The sequence below is a fragment of the Fukomys damarensis genome, unplaced genomic scaffold, assembly GCF_012274545.1.
Source record: "Fukomys damarensis isolate Sample0158 unplaced genomic scaffold, DMR_v1.0_HiC HiC_scaffold_2, whole genome shotgun sequence".
Lineage (NCBI taxonomy): Eukaryota > Metazoa > Chordata > Mammalia > Rodentia > Bathyergidae > Fukomys > Fukomys damarensis.
In genome coordinates, this window is record NW_022900914.1 from 60610655 (window position 1) to 60628772 (window position 18118).

The 18118-nt window shown below is 38.7% G+C and overlaps 1 protein-coding gene across 4 annotated transcripts in view; it reads right to left on the reverse strand.

The window, feature by feature from the left end:
* LOC104863283 (charged multivesicular body protein 3) overlaps positions 1 to 18118 on the reverse strand; it is a 78661-nt gene that overhangs the window by 21039 nt on the left and 39504 nt on the right. The window contains exons 1-3 of one of the 4 annotated variants that reach the window (XM_010625652.3): positions 14139 to 14354; positions 13548 to 13637; positions 816 to 876 (exon numbers count right to left, since the gene is read on the reverse strand). In XM_010625652.3, the coding sequence (XP_010623954.1) occupies positions 816 to 843 (28 nt within the window). In that variant the 5' untranslated portion in view covers positions 844 to 876; positions 13548 to 13637; positions 14139 to 14354. Of the gene's footprint in view, positions 1 to 815; positions 877 to 11423; positions 11446 to 13547; positions 13638 to 14138; positions 14355 to 18118 lie in introns of those variants that run through there. The other 3 variants (XM_010625650.2, XM_010625651.3, XM_010625653.2) reach the window with 3 other exon arrangements.

Here is an 18118-nt window from a genome sequence, read left to right on the forward strand (position 1 = left end):
AGGGGGGCATGTTGGCACAGCACTCTGGAAGCTGAAGCAGGAGGATCGCTGTGAGTTCGAGACCAATTTGGGCTACATAGTGAGTTCCAGGTCAGTCTCAACTACATAGTGAGACCCTGTCTCAAAAAACAAAACAAAACACAATCTCGGAGCTGGGCATTTAGCTTAGTGGTTCTGCCGCCTGCCTCACAAACACAAGGTCCTGAGTTTGATCCCCCAAAAAACACTATTTCCAGCAAGGGAAAAAAGAAAAGGAAAAAAAACCGTTTTATTTAGAAGTGTATTTTCTTCAATTTACAGTTATGCTAAGATATGCAAATAGAGTAGTGAAAATGGAACTGCATTCCTTATGCACAATTTATCCAGTCTGAACTCTATAAAACATATTTCTTTACTAAACTCCATAATTAAAACATTTCTTTATTCAGTAGGAAGAAGTTTCTTTGGTTCTTACAAAAGTTTCTCTTAATTTATTACCTTTCTTGACTACAGAACTAGAAAGCAAAATAATTAGGACAGCTATAAATAATGTAGGAATAAACTATGTCATATATATAGATGCAGGGGTTTTTTTGTTTTGTTTTGTTTTTTTGGTTTTTTGAGACAGGGTCTCACTATGTAGTTGAGACTGACCTGGAACTCACTATGTAGCCCAGGCTGGTCTCAAACTCACAGCAATCCTCCTGCCTCAGCCTCCTGAGTGCTGGGATTATAGGCGTGTACCACCACGCCCGGTGATGCTGTTTATTTTTAAATGAATTAAAGCAGAATATACCAAAAGGTTGTAGAATAGAAGACACAGAATGACAATTTACCTCTTATTTGTCTGTCAACAACTCTCATTTCTTTTCTTATCTTCAAGGACCATTCATTGACCTGGGAAAAAAAATTTAAGTAATTACAAGAGAAGCCACTGCTTAGTCAACCATAAAGAACTTTGTATTATTTACAAAAGTAAGTAATGCAAAAAGCTTTAGGGCTCCCCAAACCCCCAGCCCTGCCTCTATTCACACAGCACAGGAAGTTCCAAGATATTCAAAGATGTGTAGCTAAAAAGAAGGCTACAACATCCTTACCTAAAATTTCAAATGAAGCTTGCTACCCTGCAAATACAGAAAGTTTTCAAGAGGTGCATGAACAAAGATAGTTTTAAGGGGAACCAAAGATTTGCAGGGCCGGGGATTTAGCTCAGTGGTGCCACTTCCTGCCTCAAAAGCACAAGGTCCCGAGTTTGATCCCCAGCACCAAAACAAAAGATTTACATCTTTTACATATGATCATATTAAAAACTACTCTGGCTACATTGTGAGGATTCATATTTTCTTTCTTCCCTTAACAATAACGCTTTTGCATTTTACAAAAGATATCCCCCTACCCATTTATACTTGACTGTCAGATAAAAGCCTCTGAAGCACTAAACATAAAGCAAACAAGAAATACTGGTAAACTGATCGTGGAGGCGCATGCCTATAATCCCAGAACTCAGGAGGCTGAGGCAGGAGGATGCTGTGAGTTCCAGACCAGCCTGGGCTATATAGTGAGTTCCAGGTCAGTCTCAACTACAAAGTGAGACCCTGTCTCAAAAAACCAAAAACAAAAACAAAATACTGGTATAGGTGCTGAGAAAGTTGTGAATAACTACAGTGATTACCAATTTATTATGTAAGTTAACTGTTTTCTAATTCTTTACTTTTCAAAAGGTTAAAGGAAAATCTGAGTTGTCAGCTGATAATTGTATACTGAATCACTTGTGTTTTTGTTTTGGTACCAGGGATTGATCTCAGGACCTTGCACTTTCGAGTCATGTGGTGGCATCACTGAGCTAAATCCCCAGCGCTCACTGTGTGTTTTTTGGCATATGACTCAGAAGTAATTCAAGCACCTGAGTGACACTGCCATAACAAAACTTCTATTAGCCTCTACTTATTTATATTAGGGAGGTTTCTTAGCATGCATGTGTAATAAACAAAATAGTAATATAAGTGATATGAGCCCTACATTTACCCATGGAGCATTAATCTATGGTCACATGAATTATGGGCCTTAAAAAGTCTGTATTTTAAATATATTTCAAAAAAAATCTCATCTTTAATGTTTAATAATTATTTTACAAAATTTGTAAAACAATTGTGCAATAATGACTATAATTCCACTCTCAAATTAAAAGTATATGGCAATACAATCATTTAAATTTTTAATAAGGTTAAGTTCGTGTTCATTTTTGGAAGCAAAGTTCATATCACACACAACCATTTTAAAGTATACGGTTCAGTGGCATTTTGTGTATTTACAATGTTCTGCAACCACCAACTTTCTAGACTTCAAACCTTTTCAATACCAGATAGACTCCAAACGTTTTCAATACCAGCAAGGAACAGTGGTCACACCTATAATCCAGCTGCTCAGGAGGATCAAGCAGGAGGATTGCAAATTCTAGGCCAGATGATGCAATTTACCAAGACATTATCTCAAAAAATGCAAGACAGGGTGGAGATTTAGCTCAGTGGTTCAGTGGTGCTGCCGCCCGCTTCACAAATGCAAGGTACAGAGTTCAATCCCCATACCAAAAAATAAAAAAATAAAATAGACAAATAACTTTCTCAATATCTCAAAACACAATATACCTCTTAATCTCTTCCTATCTTCCTATCCCTGGCAACCACTCATTTGCTTTCTTTCTCTATAGAACTGATTATTCAGAATATTTCACATAAAAGCAATCGTACAATGTGTGATCTCTGGTTCCTGGTTTCTTTTCTTTAGCATAAGGTTTTTAAGAGGCATCCATGCTGTAGCATGTGTGATTGCTCGGGTCTTTTTATGGCTGAGCATCACTCATTATATGCATATACCACAAACTCATTTACCCCTTCATCTGCTGATGGACATGTGAGTTGTTTCTGCCTTCTGGCCACCATGCATGCGTTGTCATGAACACGTACGTACAAGTATTCACTTGGGTACTTATTTTCAGTCTTTTTTCCCCCTCCCTTCAGTACCAGGGTTAGAATTTAGGACCTTTCGTTTGTTCAGTTTTTAAATACATAAACCTAGGAGTAAAACTGCATCACATGATAATTCTACATTCAGCTCTCTGAGGATCTGCCAAACTGTTTCTCACAATGGCTTCATCATTTTACTTTTCCATTATCAACATACAGGGTTGCTACTTTCCTACATCTCAACAATTTATTATATCCAATCTGTTGGGTGTGAGGTAGTATTTCATTGTGGTTTTGAATTGCATTTTCCAAATGAAGTAATAATAAACATCTTCTCAAATGCTTTTTGAACATTTGTATATCTCCCATATCTTCTGTACTTTTTTTGAGATAGGGTCTTACTATGTAGGTCAGGCTGGCTTTGAACTCACTTGTGTAGCCTCTGCCAGCCTTGATCTCATGACAATATTCCTGCCTCAGCTGCCTGAGGGCTGGGATTACAGAAGTGCACCACAACATGCAGCTTCTCTTCTGTCCATTTTTAAACTGGGTTGTCTTTTTCCTGCTGAGTTGTATAAACTCTTTACATAATCTGATAGTAGATCTTTATCAGATGATGGTACAAAACTTTCCTTCAATTCTTTGGGCTGTCTTTCCAATTTCTTGATAATGCCCTTTCATGCACAAAATATTTAAATTTTTTATCAAGTCCAATTTATCTAAAGAACTTGTTTTCTGAGCTTGTTTTTAAGTACTGATTAAATTTTACTTTGGAGTGGTCTTCACTGACCACTAGAATAAGTTAAAGCCCCCTGCACTATAAATACACAGAACCTGTACCCTCTCTTTTTTGCAAAACTCATCCTACTTAAAATTACTGTAAGTTCCAGTAGGTCAAAGACCTTTTCTTATTCACCAAGTCCTTGCACAATGCCTGACACAAAGGAAATACTCAATTTCAGCCATAAGTAACATGTATTAACAAAAATCTCCATAAACTTTCTATGTATATTCTTAAGTGTCAGAGAGTAAAGTTTCATAAAATGTCAAAAAAGAAAAATTCTTTTTAAACTTATGAAATCAAGAGACTTTACAGAAGAAAAACTTAGCTAAGAGCAATGGGAAAAACCGAAAGTGCGTAGTTATGTCCCAGACCAGTGCTTCTCAATCTGAACTACACATAAAAGTTACCTGCGAAATTTTTTAAAATACCAATTTAACTGGGCTAAGGATCTCTCTAGGTGATTCTAATGTTGTTAGAGTTAAGAAATACTGCCCCAAAGAACTAAAGAAAATGTATCAAACAAATCTTATAAGTATAAAGATGGCTATGGTTAAAAGGGGGAGGGGGGTCTTAGACTGAAGGAGATTCAACAAATATTTACATAGTGTCAACAGAATTTTAGTAATAAATAAAAGGCATTTATAATTCATAACTAAAGAACATAATGTATACAGTATATAGTAAATTAGACAATGTGCTGTGAAAAGCATAAGGAACCCACAGAAAGTTTAATACTATCAAAATATATCCTTTATTCAAATTCATTCACAATCTACTATATGCTAGGCAAACTAGGCAAAGGAAACTAAAACCAAAAATAAGAAGGCATTTTCTATAAAGTGTTGAGACAAATGGTAAGACAGATGGAAAACGAGTGAATCCCTGTTCCACCTTTCAATGAATTTTATTCCAGGTGGATTGAAAATATAAATACAGGATGCAAAACTGTCAAGACAGTACAGGAAAACATATTTATGATTTAGGTTAGAGAAGGATTTTTTTAAACAAGATACAAAAATCAATAACCATAAAGGAAAAAGCTGTTTTGTTTGTTTACACAGTACTGGGGAGTGAATCTAGGGCCTTCAGACTGAGCTAAATTCCCCCTTTTCATAAAACTGCTAAATTACCCAGGTTGGGCTTCAATTTGTTATCTTTCTGCCTCAGCCTGCCCAAGTGCTGGATTACATGCCATGTGCCACCATGCCCCACTTGATATTTTTATTTATCCTGAAATTAAGAATCTTTATTTCTGGTAAGACTATACTTAAAAACAGCTGGAGGCCGGGGATTTAGCTCAGTGGCACTGTGACTGCCTTGCAAGTGCAAGGTCCTGAGTTTGATCCCCTGTACTGCAAAAAAACAAAACAAAACAAAACAAAAACAGCTGGGTGTGGTGGCACACGCCTGTAATCCTAGCACTCAGGAGGCTAAAACAGGATTGCCACAAGTTTGAAGCCAGCCTGGGCTACATAGTGAGTTCAAGGTCATCTTGAATTACAAAGCGAGACCTGTCCCAAAAGAAAAAAGTCCAAATTGAGAGATGTTTGTAACCACATAAGTGGTAATCAATAAAAGATATTAACAAGACTTTGTATACAGGATATATAAAAATTTCTTATGAATGAATGTCTTTTCAAAATGAATTCTGGCTGAGCTTGGTGGCAAAGCCTTTACTCCTAGCATGTAAGAGGCTAAAGCAGGACTGCCAAGTTCAAGGTCAGCATGGGCTACATACGGAGTTCAAGTCCAGCCTGAAATACACAGCAAGATCCTGTCTCAAACAAAACAAAACAGAATTCTGAGCACTGTATATGAAAATTTGCAGGATAATTTCAGTTTCTGGATGATGTCATTTTCTTCCAAAGATAAATTACATTTGCTTCTGCCAAACATCTAGCTGAAGCTAATTAGTAATTGGCTCTCAATTAACATATTTATTTTTGCAGACAGGATTTCTATGTAATCCAGGCTGGCTCTCTATGCAGCACATATTGGCCTCAAACTCAATGATCTTCATGTCTCAGCTTCCATATCTTAATCCAATGAGAGAGAGAGCCTGCCTGCAGCTGGGCCCAAATACTTGCAAAAGCCAATGTATTTCCAGTTCACCATTACTGCAAAGGTGCATCCTTTTAGCATCTCAAACAAAAGCCCTAGATACTGATTGGAGTCCCTTATCCTTGATGTGTCAGGAAATCTAATTTTTAACTCCCCAACCACAAGGTCTGGCAAAAGCTCTATTTAAATTCTCAGTCACTGCACCAGAAATTTAGATCTCTTTAGGGGGAAAGTGGTTCCAGATGACTGAGCTCATGTAAATGAGAGTTTCTAGGATCTTGATTTTCTAGGATCAATCTTCATAGCTGTCAGCAAATTCAAATAGCACTGCTAGTTAGTTTTGGAAGAAGGGTTGGTGTGAAACAACTTAGTCTACAATCATTTTTATGGCCTTTAAAAAAATTGTGATAGCAAAAGACACAGTACCATTAATTCCCCTCAAAGTATCCCCCCTTCCTGTTTTGAACACATTTATCCCCTCACTCCTGCCACTTTCTGAAGCGTCTCTGGAAGTCCTCTTTCCTGATTATCTTTAGTTGTGCTGTTGTGGCTGCCTTAGTGTCCTAAACTGATTCAAAATGTTTACCTTTCACGATCATTTTGACCTGGGAGAAGAGCCAGAAGTCACACAGATCTGGTGAATAAGGTGAAGACACACCACAATGTTTTTGACAGAAATTGTTGTAAATGTTTTTAATCCATTGAGGACAGGGAGGCATCAATAAAAAGAATACTTTTGAATGCGGACCTCCAGAACTGCTTCAGAAACTGGCAATAGGATAAATATGTTTAAAGTGAGAACAAGCATTTTGAGAGATTAATACTGGTATGTCTTTTACTATAATATATTTTAATTTAAATATTAACAGTATTTTTAAATCAGACCTTGTATTTCCTAGTTCTGTTCCATAAAAAGGCCTAAAAGCAGGGACACTAAATAGCACTGCCACTATAAGAAACCAGTGCTCTTTGAAGAAATGGCTGATTTCAGGTCCAAGGTTAGAAATATTTACAAATGACAGCAGGATATATTATGTTGGATAGCAAGGAAACACTCAAGGACCAGTAAGATTATGTGAAAAGGAGATAGGAACTGACCTGTAAGAGCTTCACTGATCAAATTTATAAGTACAGTACTCTAGCATCAGAGAGTAAAGGAAGTGACTGTAAGATACCAAATACATAAAAATCTATGGGTCCAAAATGGTGCTTATAAGGAAGTGTGGGTAGAAAAAGCCTTTTACCTCATAAAAAATTATTATATTAATTCAGAAAACCCTTAAACATCATGTTGACTCAGAAAAGGGAAATCAATGGATAATAAAGTTTTGTTTTGTTTTGTTTTGGTATCGGCAATCTAACTTGGGACCTTGTGCTTACGAGGCAGGTGGTAGACCACTGAGCTAAATCCCCAGTCCCTGATAATAAAGTATTTCTGTAAAAGGTTAATGAGGACCATCACATTTACATGGCATCAAAGCTACCACCTCTCAGATTACTTTCTATAAGTGTTAACAGAAAAATTCTTTAGACCAATTAAACTTGGTAGTTTATTTGAGCAAAGCAAAACCGAAACTAATTGAATCAGGGGCAGCTTCCAGAACCACAGGGAATTCTGAGAATGCCAACCAACAGCATCATCAGACAGCATTTATAGAAAAATGGAGGTTAAACACAAAATAATTTAATTGGCTATAGCTTAGTCAACAACTCTGGTTACAATTTAACTAGTTTAATTGGCTAGAGGGCCTCCTACAACCAACCAAACCTCAGTACTGTGATTAAATTATATTGGTTCGGTCTGTTGGGTCTAGTGCAAATATGCAGTACAAATCCATGGCCTCCCACAAAATCATATTTAACAGCAATAAAAGAAAAATGTAACACAGAGATCTAGCCATCAATAATCTCAAACAGAAAGCATGGTCTTTCACTGGCTCTTACCTAAAAACATTGTAAAAGATAGAGTGGGAACACCTGAGGAAATTTAAATATGACTGTAATTCAACAATACTAGGAAATTTTTTTAAGGTATGTAGGAGAATTTCTATATTTTCTAGAGATGTAATGTGAAATGTGGAATAAGGTGTCATGGTATCTACAATGTGCTTCAAGTGATTCAGCTAAAAAGCATGTATCAAATAATAGCAAAATGCTATCAACATTTGAATTTTGTGTGTGTGTGTGTGTGTGTGTGTGTGTGTACACACACACACACACACACACACACACATTCCACCAAAAAAGTGTATACGCACTTCAGCAATTTGTCATGATGTCTGGAAGCTAATGGCCACTACTTAGAGCACCTCTTGTAAGTGTAGAGGCCAAAGGTAATTTGCATTAATCTCATGATGTCTCAATAAATTTAGTATTACACACACACACACACACACACACACACACACACACATTCCACCAAAAAAGTGTATACGCACTTCAGCAATTTGTCATGATGTCTGGAAGCTAATGGCCACTACTTAGAGCACCTCTTGTAAGTGTAGAGGCCAAAGGTAATTTGCATTAATCTCATGATGTCTCAATAAATTTAGTATTACACACACACACACACACACACACACACATATGCTTTCATTATATTATTTTCTATAGTATGAAAGTGTCTCCACATCAAATAACAGTAAAATGCTATAACAATTGAAATTAAATTTTGGCATACATATATATATATATCCCCATGTATATGTATGTTTTCATCATTTGCTATAATATGAATATGTGTCCTCCAAAATTCCTATGTTCGATCCCCGGAATCAACAACAACAAAAAAAATTCCTATATTCAAATCTCAACTTCCAGGAGATGAAATGAGGCAGTAGAGTCTTTGAGGAGGTGATCAGGTATGCAAAGAATAGAACTAGTGTTTTTATAAAGTAGGCTCACTTGCCCTTCCACCACGTAAGCACAAAATGAAAAGGTTCACCATTATGCTGGCCCAGTAGATGGTACAGAAGAACATTTTTGCTAAGGACACAGAGTAAAAGAGAAAAATATTTCCCAGGACATACCTACCTCTAGAGTTTTCTCTTGAATTCTGTTCAAAATTGAGCTCTTTGGCTCCTTTTCCTGCACTATCATCATTCCCCTCAAACATACTCTTCTTGGGGCCAGGGATTTAGCTCAGTGGTGCTGCCATCTGCCTTGCAAGCGCAAGGTCCTGAGTTTGAACCCCGGTACCAAAAAAATACATAATCTTCCCTTTAATTTTCTCAATTTCAGTTCATGGTACTCCCATCCAAGAATATGAATAGATTTGATTAGGGGTGGAGTTAAAGAAAAGCCTTAGAATTATCCTTGTACTTTCACACACAGTAGGCCAGCAAACTCACTATATTGAAATGTTTCTTTTTAATTAATGTTATTGGTACATTTAATGTATACAATATAATGACATTCATTGTTGGAAATTTGTACCTTTACATAAATCAACCTTGGTTCTTATTTTTTCCCCCATTCCCCTGCCCTCCTTTTAACCCCTCCCTCCCTATCAAAGATTTTTTCCATTATTTTTCATATTAAATCCATTCCTTTCTTTCCTTTCCCCACATCTCCAGTTTCTCCTTCCTTTGTCCCTTTTCTTGCTATTTCACATTATTATATCTTTTAGTCCTCATTTACACTTTCTCACACTACAGACTATTCTGTACTTACACATATATGACCTATTTATATCACTTAAGACTCATCTTACTCCATATTCCCTCTGCTAATCTTAAGACCCATATCATCTCTTACCTGGGCCACTAAATGACCTTCCTACTCAAGCTTCTCACTCAAATTCATGCTCCAAACCATTGTTCTGAATGCTTCCAATACTTAGGTCTTTGCCAATCTCTCTGCCTTCCTCTCCAATTTTCTATCTTATAACTATCTTCACTCCTCTTGCATCACACTCAGTGAGAACAGTATTTCATCTTCCAGCCATTCTGAGTTTTTTCTCCTGGTTCCTCTAATTTATGTTCTACACTTCTATACCCTGCACATAAATTCATTCCGCTTGGAATATTTCCCTTTCCCTAATTCTAACTCCTGCCCACCCACCCACCTGATTAATGTCTTTTACGTCAAGGCCCAGGAATGCTATATTAGCTTTTCTGCCTGCAACAGAAAACCTCACATATACAACTTGAAGAAAAAAAGATTTGTTTTGGCTCATGGTTTTAAATGGTTCAGTCCATGGTCAGGAGAAATGGCACAGCTAAAGGGCCTGGCAGAGGAAACCTGCTCAACCTATTGTAGCCAGGAAGCAGAGAGAACAGGAAGACCCAGGGAAAGAAACAGAGTGCAATATCCTCTAAAGGAAAGCTCCTGCAACCCAACTCTTCCAACAGGTACCCAACTTGTAACAGCACATTCACCTATAATCAGTGGATTAAACCAGTGATGATCCAATCACCTCTGTACACGAGACTGTCGGTGGATATTTTAGATCTAAACTGTAACACTCTCCTTGACCAACTATCCTTCCCAACAGTTAATCACTCTCGTATCACAGACCTTGTTTACATTATTTTTCTTATCTATCTCCCCACGTATTTGTTCACATGCTGGTCTCCCCTACTAAACTTTGTATTCTTTGAAATTATCATCTAATGACTTATTTTTGTAAACCTGCTTCCAACGTAATGAACATGAAATGTATCAGTGAGTCTCTGTTGTATGAACTAAGTGAAGGAGACAGCTTTTTCCTCATCCTTTATTTTCTCTCTTTTTGATAGTATCACACAACCATGAGTTATGACTCAGTGTAGGATTTAAGAAGCTGACCACTCTATTAGGCTTTACTGGTGACAGCACAATTTTCCAGCAGAACCTCAAATCCAAGAGAAGACTCTTGAGCAGAACTTCAAGCCTTTGTCGTTTTTGCTCCAAGACTGTCACAGTTTTCCAAATGTACTATAAGGCATCCTCATTCTCAGCAGGTCTGGTCTAGTCTTAAATTGGACTCTTTAAGACAGAATAGTCTCACCATTAAGATGTCCTCATCAGAGTGCCTGAGAGGTCTGGGAGCTGAGACTTCAGTCTGTAAAAACTCCTAATATACCTAATGTTCCTCAGTATTATTCTTGAAACATTGCTCATGTAAAACTACTTGCTACTTGACCTTTTTTTTTTTTTTTTTTTTTGTACTGGGGATTGAGCTTGGGACCTTGTGCTTTCAAGGCAGGCGGCAGAACCACTGAACTAAATCCCCGGCTCTTGGATTACCTGACCTTTTAGCCTACTTAATCTTACTCTGAAACTTAGCAGTCAACATTTGTTTAGCACCTATTCTATGCTGGGAATACCAACCATAATGTATTTCACTTGCTTGGCCCAAATGGTACGATGTTCAACAACCATCATGGCATGACACAGCAGTACCGAGCCATACACCAAGCCAGAACAAGGACCAACATGCCCACGTACTCCAACCCCCGTGAAAGGCTTACTGTAGATATACCCTAATTCAAATGTGCAGTTGAGACTAGATCCCTTAGTCAATTTCCAATTCTCTTTAACCCTTCTTCCCTAATACTATATTTTTAAAAATTTTCTTTGGCTTCTTTTACGAAGTTCAACATTGTTTCTCTTCCTATTGAAAACAATGCCAAGCCGGGCGTGGTGGCACACACCTGTAATCCCATCACTCAGGAGGCTGAGACAGGAGGATCGCTGTGAGTTCAAGACCAGCTTGGGCTACATAGTGAGTTCCAGGTCAGTCTCAACTACATAGTGAGACCCTGTCTCAAACAAACAAAAAACAAAACAACAACAACAAAAAACAATGCAAACTAAGTTTTCTTATTTATATGTGGCCCCCAATACTGCAGCTCTATGAAAGAACAAAGTATTTCCCAACCCTGATCTATCAGCATTTTCTTGAGTTAAAAACTCAATGCTAAATAACTGTATCAGGTTACAGAACTCTAGCCACACATCACATAATTTGAGAGAAATTTGTGCTTTACAGAAGATGAAACTAAAGCTGAAACGTTCTTCTAACAAAAGCAAACAAGATTTAATCAGAACTGAAAAGATACTCTGGAGTGCTTGAAGAAAATCTTGGGTAATAATAAAGCAGAGGTAGTTTCTGATCTTCTGAATTCCTATAACCATATATGTGGTACCCAATCCAGACTTGTTCTTGGGATGTTTATGTTACTGGCTAGATATTAAGTCCCTTGGCTTATTTTATCTTTATATTCCCCATTTGAGAAGCAACACAAATGGCATGACAGGAACACAGGGCTTATAGTAGAACTTACTAGATTATAACCACTGGTAATGTAATTTGCAAACTGTATAATCTTGGGAAAATTATGCCTTAGTGCCACACCTGCAAGTGGGGACAATAACAGTACTGTACCTACTTCCTGATGTTGACAGTCTCCAGTGTGACTAGCGTGCTTAGTTAAAGGCATTTTAGCTAGTAGTGTGAGGGCTCATTCTTTGTATTCTACAGCCTTGCTTCTCAAGAGCAGACCAGGTGGCATCAGCATCACCAGACCATTACCAGCTGATTAAATATCCCACAACAGGCTGAATTCTTTTTTTAAGACTGAATTCTGACAAGATCTCTTGTGATTAGTACACAGATTAATGGAGAAGCACCTATGTCTTGAGAAGCTCCCTTCTGCAATATTCACATTTCCAAAATGGAAAAAACCTGCAATCTTTTACTTACATTTTTTTGAGGTGGAATCTCACTACATGCCAAGGCTAGCCTCAAACTCGTGGGCTAAAGCAATCCTCTTGCTTTAGCCTCCCAGGTAGCTGGGACTACCAGCACGTGCCAAAATGCCTGTTGTAACATCCTTTATTTAGTAGTGATCTTACCTCTTCCGTTTTCTCCCCTGTAAAAATTAAATTTATGGAGCTTACATGAGATAAACAATAGCAACAAAAAAAATGAAAGCATCACTTTGCAAACTTTAGAACATTATGTAGCTGCACATTTTGTGATATATGTATATTCTAAGATGCTAGTTATTGTATAAGTAAGTGGGTTTGTTTTTTGTACCAGGAATCAAACTCTGGACTTTGCGTTTGCCAGACAGGCACAGCACCACTGAGCTACATCCCCAGCCCTGTAAAAATGTTTGTGATGGCAGGGAGAAATTATTACCTTCAGTGTTTGGCCCTAGCTTTACCATTAAACAGTTAAGAGTCTGCAGAAACAGTATCATTACTGTTGAAAACACTCTCTAGTGTACTGCTTGTATAACACTTTGTCCACTTTTAAATGATAAATATAAATGCTAAAAACAAAATATCCATTTACCTTCCAATAAGGGAAACTACAAGAGAAAGCTAGTTAACAGAAAATAACAGGGATGACCCACAAGAATGTTTTTAATATGATCTGAGCATTTGGAGAGTCTTTTTATATTAGGGTGCAAAAATCACTAATGATCTTGATCTTGTCAGAATTTAAAATCTGATTCAGTCTTGGGTGGGGCCCAACATGTCTAATCAGCCCCCAGGTGATACTGGTCTGAACTTAGTAGCCAGGCTGTGGAACACATGAAAAATGAACCTCACTACCACCATGAGCTCAAATTTTACATTTTTTAACCTTCGATTACTCTAACATTATTCTCGACAGAGGAAAAGACTAAGGCTCAGAGAAGTTAACTTCTAGTTATCACAGGGCAGAAATATGGGCAACAAGAACTCAAACTTGGAGGACTCCATAGAGCACTTTTAGCCGTGTGCCTCCCACATTAATTCATTTTATATGCTGATCTGGAGCTCACAGTCCGTGCAGAGCTATTTTCGGTATATTCTTCTGGGTCGGGTCCCTGCTATAATTATTGCGCTCCCGGAGTCAGCATGAGGTTGCAGGCCTGCGGAAAGAGGAAAAAAAGCCTCCCTCTCAATACTGACACGGGAGAGGAAGCAGCAACAGGTGTTGGGACCGGGTAGGACCGGGTCCTACTGGCGAAAGGCTGCGAGAAGGGCTGGGTACGCCTGGTGGTCCCTAAGCAGACGCCAGGGGCGGGGCCTGAGCTGGAGAAAGGTTCCGGGCGGGACGTACCACCGCGCGGAGGGGGAAGGGATTTCCAGCGGCCAACATCGCGTCGCTTCTTCGGTGCCCTACGGGGACTCTGATGAGCTCTTAACACAGCCTTCATTTCCTTGGTCGTCGGCGAGGTACCAACGGCTCTCCCTACCCACAACCGACTCCTTAGAGACTCTTCCTTAGGATCCTAGGTCGAGTGGGATGTCCCGGAAATGGGGGCCAGGTAGTACGAGGCCGGCCCGAGAGGAAAGTGTCCAGTCGTTTGTCAACACCTCTATGCCCCTCTTAAGTCCACCCACCGATTTACCGCTGCCACAGCTCTTACCAGCTCTTTGGGCGGTTTCTCCTGGGTTTTTCCAAACAGCCCCATGGTGAATTGAACTCGTCTTGCCCCTTCCGGCTTTCCGTTCCCTGCGCCCAGGCAGGTCACGGGCAGCCGCTTGGGCGGGGCCGGAGGAGAGGGTAGGAATCTAGACGCCCAGAGAAGGGCGAGACGGCAACAGGCGTGGTGCGCACGCGCTAGGCGCACGCGCAGATTTGACTTGGGAACTCCTGTTCTTAAAGGCTGACGTCATCGTGGCTTGTGGGAGGGAGTGTGAAGTATGGAATTGTTACGCAAGTTTAAATGTCGCATTGTTTCTCTTGTGTGAGAAGCCCTAAGGGTTAACAGAGCAAAACAGGATGTATATTGGGAAGTAGGAAGAATATATTCAAATGGGAAAGGGAAGGGGGGAAGAGATGAAAGGAATGGAAGGAAAAAAATGGAAAAAAAGCTATAAATGGGGAGGGTAAGAAGGAGGGGAGGGTAGTGGGAAAAAAAGAATTAAGATATATTATGTACAGGTACAAATTCCCTCATAATGGATGTGAGCATTATGTTTTGCAGATAGGTACTATATCTATATCTCAAAGGATGAGAAGAAAGAAATGGAGTGCTAGAATTTGTTGGCTGCGTAAATGCAAGTTGTTGCTCGAGGAACCTGTATTTCCACCATGACGTCCATTTAGGACCACTTTCTGAATTCTTGTAGCATCTCTGTCGTGCAAGCATGTCACAGGCAGCAGCGAAAATGACCTCTTCTTTCACCAAAACTATTCCTTTGCATGGCCATCACCTATTCACTAAAACTTGAACTTGCCCCCGCATCTTGCTCTGGTTTGCTCCCTTCCCCGCGCCCCCCTTTCACTGTGTCTAAACTTCAGCCCTCTTTTCTATCCTTACTGGCAGTTTCAGTCTTCAGTTCAGGCCATCTCCATTTGCAATATGTAATTCCTTTGTGGCATTTGTTCTTGTGTGTTGTACACCCCACACCGACAGTGACTTTAACCAGATTCTCAAAGGAAATCTGACTGCAGAGGTCTGGACACATTTTTAGTAGGGGCAATCTCAGATCAAACCTACACAGTGAGTTCATGGTTGCTGTCCTTACCTCATGGGATAATAGCGAAAGGACTGTTACCTTTATTGCCTCAGCCTCATACTCCAGTGTGGTGAGAATGTAAAATGATGCAACAACTTGGAAAACATTTTGACAATTTTTTTTTTTGAGAGACAGGGTCTCACTATGTAGAGAATCCCAAGCGCTGGGATTACAGGCGTGCGCCACCATGCCCAGCCTTGACAATTTTTTAAAATGCTAATCATACACCTTTTTTATGACCCAGCCATTCTTTACCTATCTCTACACAACAGGAAAAAGGTATGTCCTTAAAAAGATGTATGTGCAATTGTTCATAGCAACTATTTGTAACAGCCAAAAACGAAATAATTCACATGTCCATTAACAGCTGAACAGAACTAACTGTGGTAGATCCATGCAATGAAATACTACTCAGTCATAAGAAAGAACAAACTATTGATATATGTAATTCTGAATGATCTCAAAATAATCCTGAGTGAAAGAAGCCAGAAAAGAAAGAATACATATGGGGTAGTTATGTTTTTATAACCTTCTAGAAAATACAAAATAATCTGTAGAGTGACAGAGTACATCAGTGGTTGCTAGAGTCAAAGAGGCAGAGAGGGATTAAAAAGACAGGGTTTTGGTGGGAGGGATGGATATTGCTTTAATTTGATTATTTCACTGGTATATGCAATGCCACATTTGTCAAGTTAGAGAGTTCAAATATATGAAGTTCTATGTCAATCATATTTCAATATAAAATTCTTGTTAAACATAATATATATTTACCCACGCATCTTGGCATTCTGAGAGGCTGACAAAGGAGGATTGAAAGTTCAAGCCTGACCTAGGTAACTTAGCAACTTGTGACAACTTGTCTCAAAATATAAAAAAGGGTTAGGAATGTAGCTCAGTATGAAGGCCTTTGGTTCAATCCCCAGTACCTAAAAAAACAACAAACAAAAAGTTAAACTTCCACTATAAAAATTAAAATGTCCATGCACTGTTCCTTGCAAAAAGCATTCCAAAATGTCAGGCTTATATGCTCTTTATTTTTAAACCAATAATGATATATGTAGATTTTACACACACACACACACACACACACACACACACACACACATCTGTATCTTTAAGAATTTACATTTTAATCAAAGTCAATACTTATAGTTACAGATTCTGTACAAAAACTATAATTTAAGGATTTCCCTACAGTGTGACATTAAAATTTTTCCAGTTTTTCCCCTATTGAATAATTCAAATGTAGACACAGTTGAAATTTTAAAATATACTAAGGTGGGCCGGGGATTTAACTCAGTAGTGCTGCCACCTGCCTCGCAAGTGCAGGGACCCGAGTTCAATATCCTGTAGCAAAAAAGCCAAACGAACAAAAAAATAACTACAGTATCAATATACTCCATATAGATTGTAGTATTTTGAACTGCTATAAGTAGTATTTAAAAGTACCCTACTCCTTAATCCCTTGCTAATGGTGAATACAATCTTAAAACATTTGCCAATCTGAATATATATTATTTTAAATTTAAAATGCCCTGACTTAATATGGATGTACATCTTTTTGTACACTTGTTGATCATTTAGACTTCTTTTATAAATCACCTCTTTATATACTTTGTCCATTTTCCATTGAATTGTCTTCCCTTCCTTTTTTTTCTTTATTTTTAATGTTAAGGCATTCTTCAAAAATGAAAGACATTGGATATTTTCTCTTTTGGCTTTAGGTTTTCTCGAGATAGAGTCAATCCACAGGTTACCGGCTGTTTCATGGAGTGAATCTCCTAGTGTGGCAGGTGACCCCAGCCAGGGAGGGGACCCTAAACCCACTCCTGCAAATTTGTGGGCCACAGGACCCTGGGGAAGCTGCGAGGGACTCACAGTTGGCTCCCTGCAGAAATGGCAGCCCCCTCCATAAGGAAAGACAGGTCTGCTGGGGAGCCCACGACGACTACTGGCGGTGCTTGGACAAGAACACTGGGACTCATCTCGCTGCTAGCAGTTGAGGTCCTTTGAGTCCAGCTGTCCTCCAGTGGATAAAATATTTTGATAAAAGAAGAGACTACTTAAAATTCAAGGAAAAATTTGAGCAGGCCAAGTCCAGCCTTCACAGTCAATTGCAAATTCCAAGGCTGTTCTTGAACTTTTGGCAAAGGCTGAAATTCTGGACATTCAGAATGCTCCGTTAGTTCTGGGACAGTATTTGAATCACGATGCACACTGATACTTGGTCCCTGTGTACAACAGTTATTAAGTAAAATGACCAAGTAACAGATCTTCATACTATGAAGAACTGAAAAATGGTATTAAGTTCATTCAGTTTTTGTTTTTTTGTACCGGATCGAACTCGGGTCCTTGTGCTTGCGAGGCAGGCAGCAGCACCACTGAGCTAAATCCCTGGCCCAATGTTCAGTTTTAATAAGAAATGTTTTAAGAAAAAAATTAAAATCCTATTACAAAAACATGTTTTTTCTTTTTGGCATTAGAAGCTGAGTCATAGGCAAATATTATTTACAGTAGATATAGATAAAAACAGAAACTGGGCGTGGTGGCGGACACCACGGACTCCCAGCTCTTGGGAGGCTGAGGCAGGAGGATCATTGTGAGTTGGAGACCAGCCTGGGCTACATAGTGAGCTCCAGGTCAGTCTCAACTACATAATGAGACCCTGTCTCAAAAAACAAAACTGAAATGAGCAAGTTGTAATGTGTGTGCCAGGAGTAACATTTTAACACAATCTACAAAATGAGTTTGAAAGAAGGTTGAAATATTCAGGTAAAATAATAGAAAACTACTAAAGACCCACAGGCAATATCATACTGAAGAGTAAGAAAATGACTGGATTCCAGCGAGTACACTAATTCAAAAAAGAAATAAGCAAATAGCT